This window comes from Podarcis vaucheri (assembly GCF_965113315.1).
Source record: "Podarcis vaucheri genome assembly, chromosome: 8".
NCBI lineage: Eukaryota > Metazoa > Chordata > Lepidosauria > Squamata > Lacertidae > Podarcis > Podarcis vaucheri.
Window position 1 is genome coordinate 69058945 of NC_138766.1, and position 17933 is coordinate 69076877.

Here is a 17933-nt window from a genome sequence, read left to right on the forward strand (position 1 = left end):
GGCGGCCATTTTGTTTGGTGGCGGGAGGCGGAGGAGGAGGCGGAGGTGTTTGCCTGTGAAGGGTCAGAGGCAAAGGTGAGGAGGGCGAAGGGGCTGCCGCGTCGCTGGGCTCCAGTGGTTGTGGGGCGGAGGGGGTGCTCTGAAGGGATGGGGTGTTTAAATAGGTGGCGTGCGGTCTTGCAAAATAAAAGGGGTGCAAAGGAGGAGGCGCTGGAAGATGTGCCGCAGGACCCGCAGTGTGTCGCTTTGCACCGCTGCCGTGGCCCCTCCAAACCGGGGTCTGGATGCAGGAATGGTTGGCCCCCCCTCGTATGTGAGATGCAACAGGGTGGTAGCCAACACACACCTGAAAGGTGACGCTTCTATGCAAAGCTCACTGTTTGCAACGTTTGCAACGTTTCTACGTGTATCCGTGTCAGGTGATAATAACAGCTCTAGTGCACCTGGGGAAGACAGCTCCGGTGCACAAAAGCAAAGGCCTCAATGAAATCCTTTTAAAAACCAAAAAAAAGAGTCACTTCATGTATGTTTTTTAATGAGGGCCTCTCTGTTGGTTTTCATGTAAGGATGCAGGTGAAATGGAAATGGAGCCTAATGAGAAGCGTTTATTGTTGTGAACCGCCCCTGAGATCTATGGATGTTTGGCTGCAGACCAATCAATAATTAAATAGCTGTTTGTTTGTTTTGCATTTTATTTATTTTGCATTTGTTTTGATGGTTCTGGGGTGTTTTTTTTTCGTACAAACAAACAAACAAGATATCCGTCCCCGCTCACCCCGGATCCCCATTTGTTGTGTTTGTGTTGTGGATCTCAGTGAGGTTTAGATACTCTGCAGTAGTAGGAATATATTGCACTGTATGGAGCAGCCATGTTCTGTTATGATGTTGCTTTTAAATCTGGTGCAGCTGCTGGCCCAGCAAATGCTTGAAGAAAGGGAAAGAAACTGCAGAGAGGAAGATGAGTGCAGAAGCTGCTGACCGGGAGGCCGTCACTTCAAGTCGACCTTGCACACCTCCCCAAACATCCTGGTTTGAGTTTTTGCTGGAGGAGTCTCTGCTGGACAAACATCTGAAAAAAGTTTCGCCTGGTTAGTAATATCAAAAAATCTACAGAGAACAAGAGAGCTTGACTGTGTTGTTTCTGATGGAATGGTTAGGATTCTCCTTAGTTATATGTATAGGAATTCTTTTGCTGTGAGCTAAATTTGTTACTTGTCATTTGAATGTGGCTGTACAGTTAAGCTGCTTAAATCCCATTGAAATCAGTGGCATTTTAGCCTAAGGGAATGCCACGTATTATGAATGTGTGAATGTTTAGCAACAAATATATAAAAGGTATCATATTGAATAGAAATAGGGCAAACATTTGCAAGCACACATCATAAACATAGCCATGATTGGTTACAGTGTTCATTTGGTGGTAGACCTGAGTTTGTGTCTGTGTGATGTGTGAAAGGGCCATAAATGCAGGGTTGTAATCTTCATCAGTATTAAATAATCAGACAAGTTTGTTTTCTCTAAATAAAAAGTCATCGCTGCACGTTCATCCTGGAAAGAATGCTGTTTGCTTTGTATTGGTTACCTCTTTTTCTCTAGCATTTTCATCCAGATCAAACTTTTCCAAACCTGTCTTTTCTGCCCAGTAGATCCCTCACCTGTTCAGCTAATCGTTCAGTTTTTGGAGCAGGCTTCCAAACCTTTGGTGAATGAGCAGAATCAGGTCCAGCCTCCACCTGATAACAAGAGAAACCGCATTTTAAAATTGCTTGCTCTGAAAGTTGCAGCACATTTAAAGTGGGATTTGGATGTACTGGAGAAAAGGTATCAGTGGACTTCTTGGTTAATGTTGTTAACATATAATCAATGGGGAACTTGCAGCTCTTGGGAATTGTAGACCAGAAAAATCTTATTATCTCCCACCTTTAGCCATACTGTCTGGGCTGATGGGAGTTGTAGTCCAACATCATCTGGAGGGTCCCAGGGTTTAGACAGCTTTCATTTTTATTTTTATTTTTACATATTTTGTGCACGTTCTCTCTGGTTTTTATTGTTTTTGTTGTCTTAGAGGAGCACATGCTAATACAAATGTATGCTTTAAAAAGCACCTACAGTGCTATATTAATAATTATTAATCATGATTCAGCAAGCCTGCTGAAAGTAAACAAGTCTAGTCAGGGCCTGCATGGGAGAACACTTGGAAACCTGATGTATGCTACCTTAAGTTGTATTGCTTTAAGGAAGCTTTGTAACGAAGTACCATTCAGTAACTTCTGCAATCCTTGGTCTTTTATTCAGTTTATCGGTTCCTGTATTGAACATGCTGCTGAACGAACTGCTGTGCATTAGTAAGGTTCCTCCAGGAACTAAGCATGTAGATGTAGACCTTGCCAGTTTACCTCCAACCACAGCAATGGCTATACTACTCTACAATAGATGGTGAGAACGTCATTGTTTGAGTGTCATTGATGTAATTCAAATATGGAGACAAGTGTTAAGATTAAATTAATCTTGATTATATTGCTTAAACTAAACTGGTCTAATTTGATAGTCCTTTGACAAAAATGTTGTATGCACATTGGTTTGCAGTTTTCTTTGAGATTTAAACCAGCAGTTGTAATAAATCATTATTTTCAATGTGTACGTAGATCCCTAACTATAATATTATTTTGTAACTTACATAAAAGATCAAGGAAAATTATAGGGATATACTGTCAAGTTATTGAATCGGAGGAGAGGTTGACCACAATCCCATTTTAAATGTGGTGTAGAGTCATAGATCTATTTGTTGCCATTTTTCTTGGGTGGGGCATATGCAGTCATGGATAAAGTTTCATATATTTTTCCTTGTAAAATAGCTTTTTGATACGTAGGAGCCATGCAAGAAAAAAGTTGGCAACTTCATGTGCAATACCATACATGATATTTTTTTAGAATCAGATAGGCTATTGGTGCTTTTTGATAACTTGTGACTATCACACTTTGAGTGCTGTTTTAATGTAGCACAAACTTTTGTTTGAAGCTGTAATAATGGATAGAGATAATAATAATAATAATAATAATAATAATAATAATAATAATAATAATAATAATTTTATTTATAACCCGCCCTCCCCGGCCAGAGCCAGGCTCAGGGCAGCTAACACTAGTAAAATTACAGTAAAAACATAATGGGGGCAAAAAAACAATTTAAAAATCAGGTTGTTTCCATGACTGAACTGTATGCTTATCACTTAACTTTCTTTTAATAGGGCTATTAGGACCATAGTCAAAAGCAGTTTTCCTGTCAAACAAGTGAAACCTGGTCCACCTCAGTTAAATGTGTAAGTTTGTGCATCTGTTTCAGACCCTTACAAACAATCCATTACTCAACTTAACTCTAATTTTAGCAAGGCATAGCAGTGGTTTAACATCGTAGATCATTACAATAAATATTGTTCAGACGTTTAATATTATTGTTTGTTATATGGTCAATTGAAACTTTACTGTATTTTTTTTAAAGGGTGTGTGCGCGTGCTGGTAAACTTTTTTTAAAGAACCCTGCCACTGAATTGATTGTAGCTGAGAATAGGTTCTGGTCCTATTAGAGCAAATTATATCCAGAAAAGTTTTGTAAAATGCCTAAAATTTAAAAACTGAATCAATTCTCTATTACTGAAGTGTTGTTGGAGAAATTTAAAATGCCGTAAACAAAAAAAAAACTTTTGTTTTCTTAAATTCAGAAGATGTAAGCTGTTTTGGAAATCTAAATATAGGGGCATCCGTTTAATATTGCTTTGAAGGTATGCTCATTGTTGCTTTTGCCTTTTTTATTTAGAATGAATCAGATTCAGCAAGAAAAGGAAGTAACAGAAAATATCCTGAAAGTAGTAAGTGCCTTTTTCTTTGCTAGATGTGAATGCGAGTGGATTGACATATTTAAGGAAAAAATGTGGAACTTTGGATCAATGTACTGAATTTAAACCCTTCCTGGATAAATATGGCCCTTCGTAACTTTCTTTTCTTTTCAATAGTTTATTTGCCATAGCATATATTCCAAACATTCTCATGCTCTTAAAAACCATAGAATAACACGTCATGTGCTCCAATCTCATTAAAAGGAAGGAATATATTAAGATGTGAGTGAAAATTAAGATGTGAGTGTATTAACAGAGCAACTCCTCTTGCTTTATTGGAGACACTGGCTGTTAATTTTTGCCCAACCCATGACTGTGTAAATAAATAACTGTCTGCTTTATGAGTTCCTTGCAAGAATACAGTGGTACCTCGCAAGACGAAAGAGTTTTCTGTTTTTTGAGTCGTTCCGCAAGACGAATTTCCCTATGGGCTTGCTTCACAAGACGAAACGTCTTGCGAGTTTATTTCCTTTTTCTTAAAGCCGCTAAGCCGTTAATAGCCACTAAGCCGCTAATAGCCATGCCTCGCAAGACGAAAAAACCGCAAGACGAAGAGACTCGCGGAACGGATTAATTTTGTCTTGCGAGGCACCACTGTACTTATGTGTGGGTCCATTTTGTATAAATATGTTGCCATTCTGGCCTGTTTTACCACATTTCCCAGTCCCTTCACATTTAAAGTAATTATGTTGGTGTCAGTACTCATTCTGACAGGTGGCTATTACCGTATTTTTCGCTCTGTAACACGCACCCGACCATAACATGCACGTAGTTTTTAGAGGAGGAAAATCCGTAGGCATGCCACCCGTAGGCATTTCCTCCATAACACGCACAAACATTTCCCCTTACTTTCTAGGAGGAAAAAAGTGAGCGTTATGGTGCAAAAAATACGGTAATTACCCCCCCCCCAATTAAGTTGTTCTGTAAAGTTATTGTCATTATGGCAGATAGCAGTGAGCGACTGCCGTCGCTGTGCAGGCGATGTCGGCAAAGCAGGTTCTTGAACACTAGTTTCTAAGATTTCCTGTGCTAAGGATCTACAGTTCCTGAGTCCCTGATCCACGCCGCTATTAAGTGTCCCATATACTGTCATGGGTGGCGCTGTGGGTTAAACCACAGAGCCTAGGACTTGCCGATCAGAAGGTTGGTGGTTTGAATCCCCGCAACGGGGTGGGCTCCCGTTGCTCACTCCCAGCTCCTGCCAACCTAGCAGTTTGAAAGCACGTCAAAGTGCAAGTAGATTAATAGGTACTGCTCCGGCGGGAAGGTAAACGGCGTTTCTGTGCACTGGTCTGGTTTCGCCAGAAGCGGCTTAGCCATGACCCGGAAAAACTGTCTGTGGAGCAGACAAACGTCGGCTCCCTCAGCCTGTAAAGTGAGATGAGCGCCGCAACCCCAGAGTCGTTCGCGACTGGACTTAGCTGTCAGGGGTCCCTTTACCTTTACACTTCAGACAACTGTAAGTCTGTGTATAGGCTGAATGTAAACTCCCCCCTCTGAATTCTCTTGCAGCTACTGTCCTCAGTTCAATTAATTAGCTTATGTAGGTAACAATTTAAGATTTTAAGGAGGTTTTCTCACCGCTGCTGTAATCGTAGTCTCCATCTTTTTTGTAACTTTCCTGTGACCCTGTTGGTGCCCTCTTATTTGTGGTCTAATTCCGGGTCCATGTTATAAGAAAGAGTTTGTTCAAGGAGGTCGGGGTGGAGAACCTCTGACCTAATTTGGTCTGCCAGGTCATTTTGGCTAAGTCATTTCCACCTGCACCTACACCTTGTGTCATATACGATGTAAGGTATGGGATAGATAAAAACCTGTCTCAGGGATTAGCTGATTGGCAGTGTCTGTAAAACCCTATGCAAAGCACTGTGTGAAATAGTGCTTTAAAGAGGGCTACTGGAGACAACTTTGGGCTAAAAGATCACCTGGTGTCATTTGTGAGGTCAGTTGACGGACCAGTCACACTCTACCTGGAAGGGGGTGGGACACATAATGATCTGGTCTGCCGGACAGATGCAGCTCCCCACCCCGAAGGAAATTTTCTCACGTATGTGTATTGTGGTGCAAGGAACTAGGCCACAAAAGCACAGGAAGAAAGAGCCAGGCTCTTTTTATTTATTTATTTCTTAAATTTATTTGCCACCCTTCATCACAAGATGTCAGGGCTGTTCACAGAATAAAATACAAGATAAAAACACAAGTAAATAATTGAAACAAAAGCAACAATCTTCTCTTCTCACAGGCACATTTAAAGTTGGTGTATAATTTTAATCAGCCAAAGGCCTGGTTGAAGATTGTGATTGAATTCAGTAGGACTTGCTTCTGAGTGAGCATGTTTAGGACTGTGTTGTTACTTCTGAAGTGTGCAAGATAATCTGAACCGGGAGCCAATTAAAGGGTTATTGTTTGGGGTTAAGTAAGTTAGTAAGATCCTATGCTGCTTATGGAGTAAAGGAGAACTTTATGCTAAATATTCTAAATATAATGAACACATTGAATAAATAAGTGGCAATAATAACTGGATACATGCATTTCTTTGGGTCGTTACAGCTAAAAGAACAGGCTGCTGATTCCATTCTGGTCTTGGAAGGAGCACTCAAATTAAATAAAGATCTTTATATTCACACAATACGGACTCTAGATTTGCTAGCCATGGACCCTGGTGTGGTTAATGGAGAAACAGAGAGTTCCACAGCGGGATTCAACATCAGTGCTGAGGAACTGCAGTGTCAGGTATGCTAGACATTTTGCCTGAAAGCATAGCTGCTGAAATGGTGGTGCTTATGATGCAATTCATGATGCCTCAAAGCACCACTATTATTCTATATTCAAGCTTCCTTGATTTACCTGTGGCTTCTAAGCTTATTTCATATTTAATTATTTCATAAATGCATATATCACTTGAATGTATTTTTTTTAAAAAAAATATATCAAAGTGGTTTACAAAAAGTAAGCTTCAAGTATGGAGTCTTACAATTATCTCTAGGCCTCTGTTCCTTTCCCAATTATTACTAAGTTCAATTTGGATATTTTCCAATTGTTGGAAATGGAAGGAAAACCCATATTCAAGCAAATATGTACCACAGAGTCTTCGACACTCTGAGCATAGTCAATCTTTTCCTTCAAGCTTTTCTCAAAGATTGTGGCAGACACAGAGATTTTATATATCTACCATAGTTTTGTTTGTTTAGATAATTTATATCCTGCACTTTCAACATAGATTTATGTTCCCACAGCATAAGAAACAAAAAATATAATTTTGAAAGAAATGCTGCTTGTTTGTGTTTCAGGTCTGCTATGATTTAGGTGCCATCTATTTTCAGCAAGGTTCCACAGATTCTGCTCTTTATGGAAACGCCAGAGAGAAATTTTTTAGAACCAAGGAACTGATTTCAAAGGTAAGTCATTCAACAATAGACAGCTCATTTCAGTTTTTGCATGTGTAACCAAATATTTCACATTCATGCAATGCGATCTAGTGCTCACTTTAACTAGATATATCCTGTTAGCAATTTGGGTTTACCTATTTGGGTTTCCTGATCCTTTGTCTTAAGTACAAGAAAACTGAGTTTTCTATTGGAACATGTAATGCATAATGTTTATACATTTAGGAAATGATTTCATCATATATAGCCTTTGAAGACATTTGTCTTAAATAATGAATTATTTTAAAGTTACTGATAGAAATTGGATATTTCTTACAGATTGGCTCTTCGCTTCATTGCATCATAGATGAAAAAAGGTTAGCTGGTTACTGCCAAGCCTGTGGAGTTCTTGCACCTTCTGACAATACTTCACAGCCATCAACCCCTTACAGTCAAATCCACAGCTGTTTAAGATCTGGCAGTTATCAGGTAAAGGATTTGCAAAGCTTGAATTGCACATCATGTGATCCTTATATTAGTCTGCTTGTTTATTCCTCAAGTAAGGTAAAAAGGTAAACGGTAAATGACCCCTAGGTGGTTAAGTCCAGTCAAAGGCGACTACGGGGTGCGACGCTCATCTTACTTTTCAGGTTGAGGAAGCTGGTGTTTGTCACAGACAGCTTTCCAGCTCATGTGGCCAGCATGACTAAACCACTTGTGGTGCAGCTGAACACAGTGACAGAAGCTAGAACGCATGGAAATGCCTTTTACCTTCCCTCCACAGCAGTACCTATTTATCTACTTGCACTGGCATGCTTTCAAACTGCTAAGTTGGCAGAACTGGGACAGAGCAGAGTGGTTTAGACCAGAGTGCCCCCCGCTTCCCTATTCCGCAAGTATATTATTAGTAGTAAGCAGAATATTATTAAGTAGTCTGCTGTATATAGGAATTGTTATTCTCCTGAGAATAAAAACCAGATAGAACCAAAGCTGTCTCTTTTAATTTTGTATTGTAATCAATTGGTTACATAAATAACAAAAAAAGTTCATTATACTTTTAAAACCTTTTCATATTCTGGTTTTCGCAGCACGCTTTATATATTGACATGTTTTTAAGTTCAAAACAATGAAAAATAACATTTCACATCTGTATAAGTTAATTTAATATCTGTATAAGTTGAGTTGTTGTTGCAGTATCCAGTAAACTGGTTCCAGCTAACTTTGAAACTATTCCGTCTTGGTGTTGGGCCAAATGCCATATATTGTCAAACTGATTCATCTTCTCTCTGCATGTACTTCAGGAACTAGTGAAGATTTTCCTTGAAGATAACCGAACACCCAGTTTACCCGTTCAGTTCAGGCAATCAGTTCTCAGGGAGCTCTCCCAGAAAGCTCAACAAGGGTGAGAAATAACTTGAATGAATCATTCCGATGCACGCTTTGCTTAACAGTTAAGGCCAGGCAGAAGGTATAGATTTCCGAGCAGTTGGCTCGGACCAGTTCTCATGGTTGACAACTTAAAACTCTGAGGTAATTTGGCCTGATTTGCTTGTAGTTCACATTATTTTTAAAATGTTGAACTACTTGCTTTTCATTATTAGAACAGCATTTCAAGCAGGAATTGAATAATCCTAGGTGTCTGGTCCCTACTATTCCCTTAGTGTGAAAAGAATTGAAATGTTTCATTGGTTCAGTGCAGGGCTAACTTGTAAGCATTCAAAATGCATTTGACGACACCCCCCCTAACTAGGTTCGAAGCATACGCTTTCTGTGTTTATTTCTTCCAAAAAAAGAGTTAAGAAGCTGTATTTTATGTTGCCTCATTAGGGAACATCTCCGGGTTATTTGTGGGGCATAGGAATTCGTTCATTCCCCCCCCCCAAAAAAAAATATACTCTGGTCCACCACATAGTCTGAGGGACAGTGGACTGGCCCACGGCTGAAAAGGGTTGCTGACCCCTGGTGTATATCTTTCCACAGTCCTGATGCCACATTCATAATCTCTGTCTTCTATCCTGATGATAAATGTGCTTTGAGGTTTTTTACCATACAAGTGCATAAATTTTATGAAATAAATCAAACAAACAAACAAACAAATAAGAGAATGGCTGGAATGTGAAGGATGAATTGTTTGCCCCATATCTTACTGTCCATTATCAATACCTTTCTCAAACTTGCTTCTGCAGTAGCCCCTTCTGGGCAGTCAAGCTGCATTCTGGAGTGTAAGAACTGTCCCTTGTGTCCCTTTATGTGCTTTTCTTCTATAGCATGTGAACTTTCCGTATTTTTCTAGGAATGATGTCTTGGAAGAAATATGTTTCAAGGTGTGTGTGTGCAACAGTGTTTGTGATGTAATGCAAGGCCGACCAGTCGGTGTCCAGTTTAACCAGCTGTTTCTTAGACCCACCAAAGAAAAAATAGACTTTCTCCTAGAGGTATGGAATTGTCCTCAGTTTTAGGCATATCTGCTTAAACTGTTTTCTAAGTTGCTTTTTAAAGCTACTGAATACAGCTTATTGATCCTAATGCACTTTTTAAGTGCTATGCTTTTCAGTGTTGCATCCGAACTAATGGGTGCTACTTACTTTTAAAATATGTGTTGCTTAGTTTTGTGGCCATGAAATCATTAGCCATTCAGTTATGGTTTTGGGTAGCAGATTGGTTGACTAGATACATCTCCTTACCATGTAATTATTGGTTAGAGTTATCAGACAATTGAGTGTATACACTTAACTGCTTCAGAAGGTACACAACCAGCATCTGGAAGCCACAATACGCAGTATGTTTTCAGATTGCCCTCACCCAAATGAATTAATGTTATGAATGTGAAAAGGTTATCTGCTGGCTAGCTTTAAGTCTGCCTTGACAACTACTTCAGGTAAATATCTGCTCTTTCATGGGATTGATTCAGACATTCAGTAGCATGCAGGGCTGCATTTGTGTAGAGGTGCTGTTCTCATGAACCACCAAATCCATCTGGGACCTTATTACATTTCATACAGTTGTTATAATGTTTTTTCCCTCAGTGGCTAGCATGCTATCTTTATTACTCCTCTTTTGCATACTCTTTTGAGGGAGCTTATGAAAATGCCTATTTTCTGAAGGAGTATACGCAATCTGAAAAAAAAATTAAATGTGTGCTTTTGTTTTAAGCTTACTTAATTTTTCACTTAAGCTCAGTTCAGTATTTCAACTTTGCAGGTATGTTCAAAATCAATACAAGTAGAAAGTGCTTCAGAATCCTCAAAAAGGAAAATGGCCTATTTTCTGAAGTAAGTATGCAATATTAGATTACTTGCAGTTCCCCTTAAAAAGTTGATTAGTATCTTTCATTCAGGGAAGTAGTTAAGTGCTAAGTATATCAGGTCCTAAGATATCATTGGTACCAAGGAAGAAACAACATAATAGTGTTTGTCTGTAAGCTAAATAGGCCTCAGACGTTTTCTCAGCTTCAACAGATTCCCACATGTGCCACTTCTAAAAGGTGGGGTGATAACTGCTGGTGTAATTCGTGGTCAAACCTAAGCTAAATAACTCTTACGTAGAATGCTTTTTGTTCATTGCCATGATCCACTCTAGGTAGGTGATTCAAAAGGCAGTTGTAATTAAGACCTGCTGATTTCCTTAGCCGTTGCTACACAAGATACCAGTGTCTCAACTACCTTTCTCATGTGGTCAGTTGGACACCTGGCATGATTCACTTGTAAACGCAGTGATTAGTAAATAGCCCCTTGTTTAAAAACATCTTTGAATGTATATTCCAAATGTTATGCCACTACAAACTACACAAAGTGCTGCAATTTCTCTTTCTGCTAATCTTTGCTTAATGAGACCTTTGATTGTTTTTTACAGAAATCTCTGTTTGGGTTTGGAAGACCTCCAACTTGTCTTCATGATTTCCTCCCACGAGCTCTTCATAGCGTTGCTGAAAGATGATGAACGAAAGCTGCTTATTGATCAAATGAGGAAAAGGTCGCCTCGAGTCAACTTAGGCACTAAGCCTATAACTTCATTTTATGATATTCCAGGTTATTTCCCTCCCCCCTAAAATATTCCTTGATAGCTTTTTTTCTGAAGACAAATGACAGTCCTGCAGTAAGTTAAGCCCTGTGCGAAGAAGTAATCGGCTTATGCAACAAGTTGCTATAGTATGTGTTTTGGCAGTTATTGTAAATTCCTGTTAGCCATCATAGATGGCTAACATTGCAACCTGCATATTCAGAAGCCATGCACTTCTGACTACCAGGTGCTAGGGGTTTCAGCTCAATATGGGATATCAACAGGCCTGCAGTTCACTACTCAACCTGCGATAGTTATCTCCCTGGCAAGCATCTGAGTGAAAAATCTAAACTGCACACCTGTAGCCAGTAGAGTACTGTTGCTTGCTGCGCTCTGGCTTGAAAGAGTTAAGATAATGGGACTAGTCGGTGCTAGGTTGTGAAGATGGTGCTATTGTCTTTTGCTTTAAGGGCTACTGGCCCTTCAGGGCAGAAATGAGAGTGGTAGAACCAAGCATACAATCTCTCAAGGTGCTCCTGGGAGCAGGAAAGAGATCTTTCTGCTTGCCTTCCCAGCTTAATTCAGGGAGGCACAGAATTGGACTTACATGGCTTTCTGAGCTGCAGCTAGGATGACCCAAATTTACTTGGGAGTTGAGTTGGAGAGCTTAGAGCAGGAAAGAGGCATCATCTTGGGCATTATGTGAAACAGTGGGATATTGCTGTCATGCCTTATTTCTGAGACTGAGATTCTCTTTGAGACTATTTATCGAGCCCAAGAGTCTATTCGTTTATTGTTGTAACCCAATGCAGAATTTTCATTTTCCCTGTCTTGAAAAGTATGACCAAACACAGTGTGGATGTGTGGGTGGTAGGTACAGAAGTGTAACGTTTTTAGGGAATCCAAAATTAATGTGTCTTGAGGGCTATGACTACAAAGAGTCTTGATGCCCCCTGAAGGTTCCTGTGCATGTCTGTGTCTACGTATGGCAATGACATTAGCACTGTACATTCAAACATTTATATGGTGGATAGCATTAATTAAAGTGATTTCATTTTGGTGTAAAATAAAAGCATCTTTAGTTGATCCATCTTTTCTTAAAAATGTCAATCTTTTGTCTGTTGCCTCCAGTTAGTTGTAGCTTGGTTCAAGGAAAACTCAATATAATAAATTGCTCATTGACCTCCGTGATACTTTCTCTCCCAGCCTCAGCAAGTGTGAATATTGGTCAGCTTGAACATCAGCTTATATTATCAGCTGATCCCTGGAGGATCCGCCAAATTTTAATTGAATTGCATGGCATGACATCAGAACGCCAGTTCTGGACAGTTTCTAACAAGGTACTTTTAATTTTTTGACTACCGTATTTTTCCGTTTATAAGACACCCCCATGTATAAGATGGCCCCTATTTTGGGGGACTAAATTTAAAGAAAATGAGGGGAGATGGCCCAAAGTTGTTGAGCTTTTTTTAGGGAGAATTGCATGAGCACAATCACCCCAGTAGGGCTGTTGCTAGGGGTTGGCAAAGTGGGCAGCCGCTCCCCACACACCACTGTAGGCAGAGGAAGCTCCTTAGAGCACACGCTTCTCACAGCAGCATGGGGGAGGGAATTGCACACCCACCAACCAGCTGGCAGGCTGCATTATCTGTGTATAGGAAAACCCCAGTTTTTTCAGATGATTCTTGAGTCAAAAAACCTCGTCTAAAACATGGACAAATACGGAAAATTGTTTAAATGTGAGCTATATTACAGTTATTGATTTCTGTGTTGTTGCTTTTTCTTAGTGGGAAGTGCCAAATGTTTACGGCAATGTAATCCTAGGGATCAAAGATAATTTGACCAGGGATTTGGTCTACATCCTTATGGCAAAGGGGCTACACTGCAGTACAGTCAAGGTGAGGTAATCATTATCTTGCTAATAAGAATCTTGCCAATTAACATTATGGAATGCTACTAATAACTATTACTAGGACTGAGTATTATGTTGTTGGAGATTAAGCATGTGGGATTTTTTTAAAAAAAGATGGTGCCACTTTCCTATTCGCCGTGGTTGTTCCCTTCACTGTGATGTCCGGTGTCTTGGTCTTAGGCCCCAAATGGCATATTTGAGTTGCACATAAAGCCACCAGCATTATGAGAGGGAAATGTGGCTGACTTGTAATTTTAGGCTGTGCACCTAATTTGCTCTATGTTCCTTTTGCCTGAAGACTACTGGCCTTTCACATGGGGTGGGATAGGTTTGTGGATGGGTTTCCCACTGTATATCAGCAATAGGTGCTCTGGAATTGTTCTGCATTTTCTGGGAAGATCTATTCTCACAAATGAGAAAGAGGGGTAGCTGGCTCCATAGCCTGCATTGCTGCGCATAGCAAGGCAATTGTAAGCATGAAAACATTGTGCTCCATGCAATATTTAGATTTTTTAAAAAACTACAACTTTTACTTTCCTTATTTTCTATGGGTTGATTTCAGTTTATATAGTTCAAAATGTAATAATTTTAAAAGCCTACTAGCCCTTTAAGACAGGATGGAGATAGTCATGTGATAGACAGTCATGATATGCAGCACAGTGATCTCCACAGGGTATGGGGGCCATTGATTTTTATCCCAGCCTTCTTAGCAGCAACCAAAATCAAGAATGTGGAATTTAATTCTTCCCTTTGCCTCCACCAAAACAAACCACCACTTTAGCAAGCGTATTGCATTATGTGCTTCTGTAGGCTAAATGTTTTATTACAGGACTCTGGACTTTTTGTTGTAGTACATGAATGTAGCTACTGTCATCGCTCCCGCCCCCCCCCCCAAAAAAAAACCACACACACACCATCATACATGCAAACTAGAAGAGAAATAGGCAAACTCCTCACACTAATAATTATTTATTTATTTATTTATTTATTTATTTATTTATTTATTACAGGATTTTGTCCATGCAAAACAGCTTTTTGCTGCTTGCCTTGAACTTGTGACAGAGTTTTCTCCAAAGCTACGCCAAGTCATGCTGAACGAGGTGCTACTTTTGGACATTTATTCCCATGAAGCAGGAGCAGGGCTTTTGGGAGAAACACCCCCCTCTAACCTGATCAGCAGAGTTCGAGGTTACTTAGAAATGAGGGTTCCTGGTAAGAATGCTTGGCTAATTATGTGAGAAAACTTCTTCAGAAGCTTAGGATCAGAGGAGGGGAAATACTCCACAACTCATAGATATTAGCTTGTAATCAGAGTGAATGATTTTACCTGTATTCTCCAGTCCTGGTGCTTGCGGGAAGGATGTCAACAGGATGCTGAAGTAACATTGATGCGCTTCGATCTTCAATCTGCTGTCAATTTTAATTATATTTAAATGTTTTAACGGATTTCAACTTCTTAATGATAATTTTAATGTTTCTTGTAAACAAATGGCTTAGAGGTTTGACTGCAATACTGTGATATATAAATTTTCTCAAACAAATAAACATTGTATGCTTGTAAACATATAAGATGTTAAAAGTATCTAATCAGTTGCTCTTTAAAAATATTGTTTAGATATTCCTCTTCGACAAGTTGTAGCAGAGGAATGCGTTGCCTTTTTGTTGAACTGGAGGGAGAATGAGTACTTAACGATGCAAGTTCCTCTCCCACTGGTTCAGACCAATCCTTACGTGAAGGTAAGACCTGTTTCGGAACTGACTTACCTGTTATTCTATTCAAATGCATCCCAAATTAATGGAACTTTATTTTTCAACAACATGTGCTTTAACTCCTCTGTCTAGATATAGATACACACACACACACACACACACACACACACACACACACACACTGCTTTTTTCTAAAATAATGTTTAGGGGTGCTCTCATTTTGGCTCAAGAAAATCACCATTTGATAGTTCAAATTGGGAAACATAAAAACAGTAAATGGACAAAAGTACAAAGATTCACAAAATGTGGTATGTGCTAAACTTGTTGAAATTCTAAATCCCAAAAGCACGTGTTATATGAGGTGTAAGAGTTTGTCTGCTGCCAGGAAAGAGTAAAACATGCAGAAGCAACTTTGGGTTTCCCTGAAGTAGGTCTCTGGGTTGTGTAGCTGAGGATTTCATTGCCAGATTTGATTTCCTAGCTGTAACCAGGCACAGATTACTGGGAAGAGAAACAGCGTGCCTTGAAAGCTTTCAAAGACTGACGGTTCCTTCTTGGTGGTGTGTTTTGCGTAGCTTGGACAGCTTTTGGCTGCAACATGTAAAGATCTTCCTGGACCCAAAGAAAGTAGACGGGCAGCGAAAGACCTTTGGGAGGTGGTTGTACAGATCTGCAGTGTAACCAACCAACACAAACGAGGGAATGATGGCAGAGTGAGCTTAATAAAGCAGAGAGATTCAACGTTGGGCATAATGTACAGGTAAGTTGCTATAGTTTTTTAAAAAATACAACTCAAAGCCAAAATAGGTGTCTTCTGAACATGGGTGTACCTGTAGCCAACGTTAGGAAGAGCTACAACATTGCTCCACCCCTAAATTGAGTCTAATTAAATTAATTATTGCATAGGATTAATTGAATATATGGGTGGGGAGGGGAAAGAATAAACTGGCCTGCTTATTTGAGCCCCTTACAGTTTGTAGCACCCTGTTCTGGGGTTGAAGATATACTTCAGCATTTTGGTTCAGGTCTGATGGTTGATTGTACATTGTAGTTCCTGTTGCATTAAAATTTGCTTTTAAAACCTTTTACAAATAAATGGAATAAATATAAATAATGAATTACTTTAAATAATTGATAACAGTAACCACATGTCTTCTATTATTTAGGAGTGAGCTGCTCTCTTTTATCAAAAAGTTGCGGGTGAGTTTGGAGCTAAAGTTTTTGCAATGGAGACTAACCCAGTAAAAAAAACACTGTTGCAGGGAAATATTTTGAAGGCGGATATTATCTTTTTCTTGAGAAATGTGTTATTTCCTCATCCTTCATTCAAAGGGAGTTGTAACAGGAGATGCATTCCCCTTTGTCAGGTTGAGTTTGCCAAATTCCAGATATACGCTAGAATAAATGTAATAAACCGAAGCAAATCAATCAAACTCCAGAGAGATCAGCAACTACTTCTGTGTGCTCAGTGGACAGTCCCCTTTTTCAAATTGACTCTATTGTTGAGGTTGCTTGTTTTATCATTGATTTAACAAAGAGGCTGCCTTTGATTCCACAAACTGAGAAATACATAGAATGAAAATTGTAGAATCACAGAATTGCAGAGTTGGAAGGGACCCTGAGAATCATCTAGGAATATGTAGCTGTACCATCTGGGGATCAAACCTGCAACATTTGCATTACCAGCACCATGTTCTGAGCTATCCAGGCTTAGCTATATATTGTATATTACCAATAATATGCACCAGACTTTCTAGAAACAACAGGGCAGTGGTAAGAAACAAGCTCCCTGTTCTGAATAGAAGGAATACTACTAGCCCAACCCTAAACATGCAGCTGGCCATATAATTTTTTGCTATGGTGTGGCCCTACAGATAAATAGCTTGGGTAACTTACCTAAGAATTGCTACTTAAATATATTTTCGCAAGTAACTGCAAGAACGCCTGTTCTGTACATTGCCATATTTTAATATGCTGGGGAGATTCGGAAGACAGTTGTTTTAATCAAGCGTGCATTGTAGGCCATGCAGCTTTTTTATTATTTAGACTTGAGAAATGCAAAGAATGACACGCATCTCTTGCAAAATGGTCTTAACCTGTGTGTGAAGTTGTATAATTTTCTACGACATGTAACATCCTTATCAGTAATCTAAGAGGCTATGTATATAGATTTCATTTCAAAGTTGTATAAGCATTTTGAAAGTTTGCAAAGAAAAACTGGATTTCCCTGACACTGAAAAGAAGCATTGTATCATGTACTTTTGTTTTTCCGCTATAGGAGCCTCTAGTTTTGACAACAATATTATCTTTGTTTGTCAAGCTTCATAATGTTCGGGTAAGTGCAGTACTCTCCTTATCATAAATATTTGACTTTGATGTCTGCCTCTCGGACTCATTTCCCATATCATATTCTTTCCTCTTCTAGGAAGACATTGTGAATGATATTACCGCAGAACATATTTCTATTTGGCCATCATCCATTCCTAAGTAAGAAAATTGTTTTTGCTCCAATTATAATTGCGAAATGTGCTTTTCTGGGGATCTGCAGATTGCTTCTTGGTCCTGAGTGTCTTGTTTCAAGGGTTGTCTATGTGTTACCGTATTTTTTGCTCCTTGAGATGCACTTTTTTTCCTCCTAAAAAGTAAGGGGAAATGTCTGTGCGTCTTGTGGAGCGAATGTGTGGCCGATCACTGGCTCCCTTTCTGGCCCCGCCCCCATGCCCAGGCCTCCATTGTTGAATGTTCTGCTGACTGGCTGATTATCTGTCTGGAAACGGCTCCTTTTCTTTTCCTAAAGAAGCTACAGAACTGTGAGTTGAACCCCATAAAACAGGATTTTTTCCCTTTGAAAAGCTCAACAACTTTGAGCTGATCTTCAAAAAAAGGGGGGCTTTTCCCCTCTGCAAAAGAAGCTGCAGAACTGTGAGCTGACCCCCCCCCCAAAAAAACGGGGCTTTCCTCCTCTAAAAACTAGGTGCATCTTATGGTCAGGTGCGTCTTATGGAGCAAAAACTACGGCAATTATATTTTAACAGTCTTTCAGGAGCAACTCTG

The 17933-nt window shown here is 39.5% G+C and overlaps 1 protein-coding gene across 3 annotated transcripts in view; it reads left to right on the forward strand.

Moving 5' to 3' along the window:
- INTS8 (integrator complex subunit 8) overlaps positions 1–17933 on the forward strand; it is a 22093-nt gene continuing 4160 nt past the window's right edge. The window contains exons 1-21 of one of the 3 annotated variants that reach the window (XM_082235344.1): positions 1–75; positions 907–1088; positions 1644–1821; positions 2296–2436; positions 3249–3320; positions 3815–3866; positions 6444–6626; positions 7184–7291; positions 7598–7747; positions 8560–8660; positions 9552–9693; positions 10460–10530; positions 11111–11286; positions 12464–12597; positions 13045–13155; positions 14180–14381; positions 14785–14906; positions 15455–15639; positions 16046–16079; positions 17158–17214; positions 17305–17366. In XM_082235344.1, the coding sequence (XP_082091470.1) occupies positions 959–1088; positions 1644–1821; positions 2296–2436; positions 3249–3320; positions 3815–3866; positions 6444–6626; positions 7184–7291; positions 7598–7747; positions 8560–8660; positions 9552–9693; positions 10460–10530; positions 11111–11286; positions 12464–12597; positions 13045–13155; positions 14180–14381; positions 14785–14906; positions 15455–15639; positions 16046–16079; positions 17158–17214; positions 17305–17366 (2411 nt within the window). In that variant the 5' untranslated portion in view covers positions 1–75; positions 907–958. Of the gene's footprint in view, positions 76–157; positions 354–906; positions 1089–1643; positions 1822–2295; positions 2437–3248; positions 3321–3814; positions 3867–6443; positions 6627–7183; positions 7292–7597; positions 7748–8559; positions 8661–9551; positions 9694–10459; positions 10531–11110; positions 11287–12463; positions 12598–13044; positions 13156–14179; positions 14382–14784; positions 14907–15454; positions 15640–16045; positions 16080–17157; positions 17215–17304; positions 17367–17933 lie in introns of those variants that run through there. The other 2 variants (XM_082235342.1, XM_082235343.1) reach the window with 2 other exon arrangements.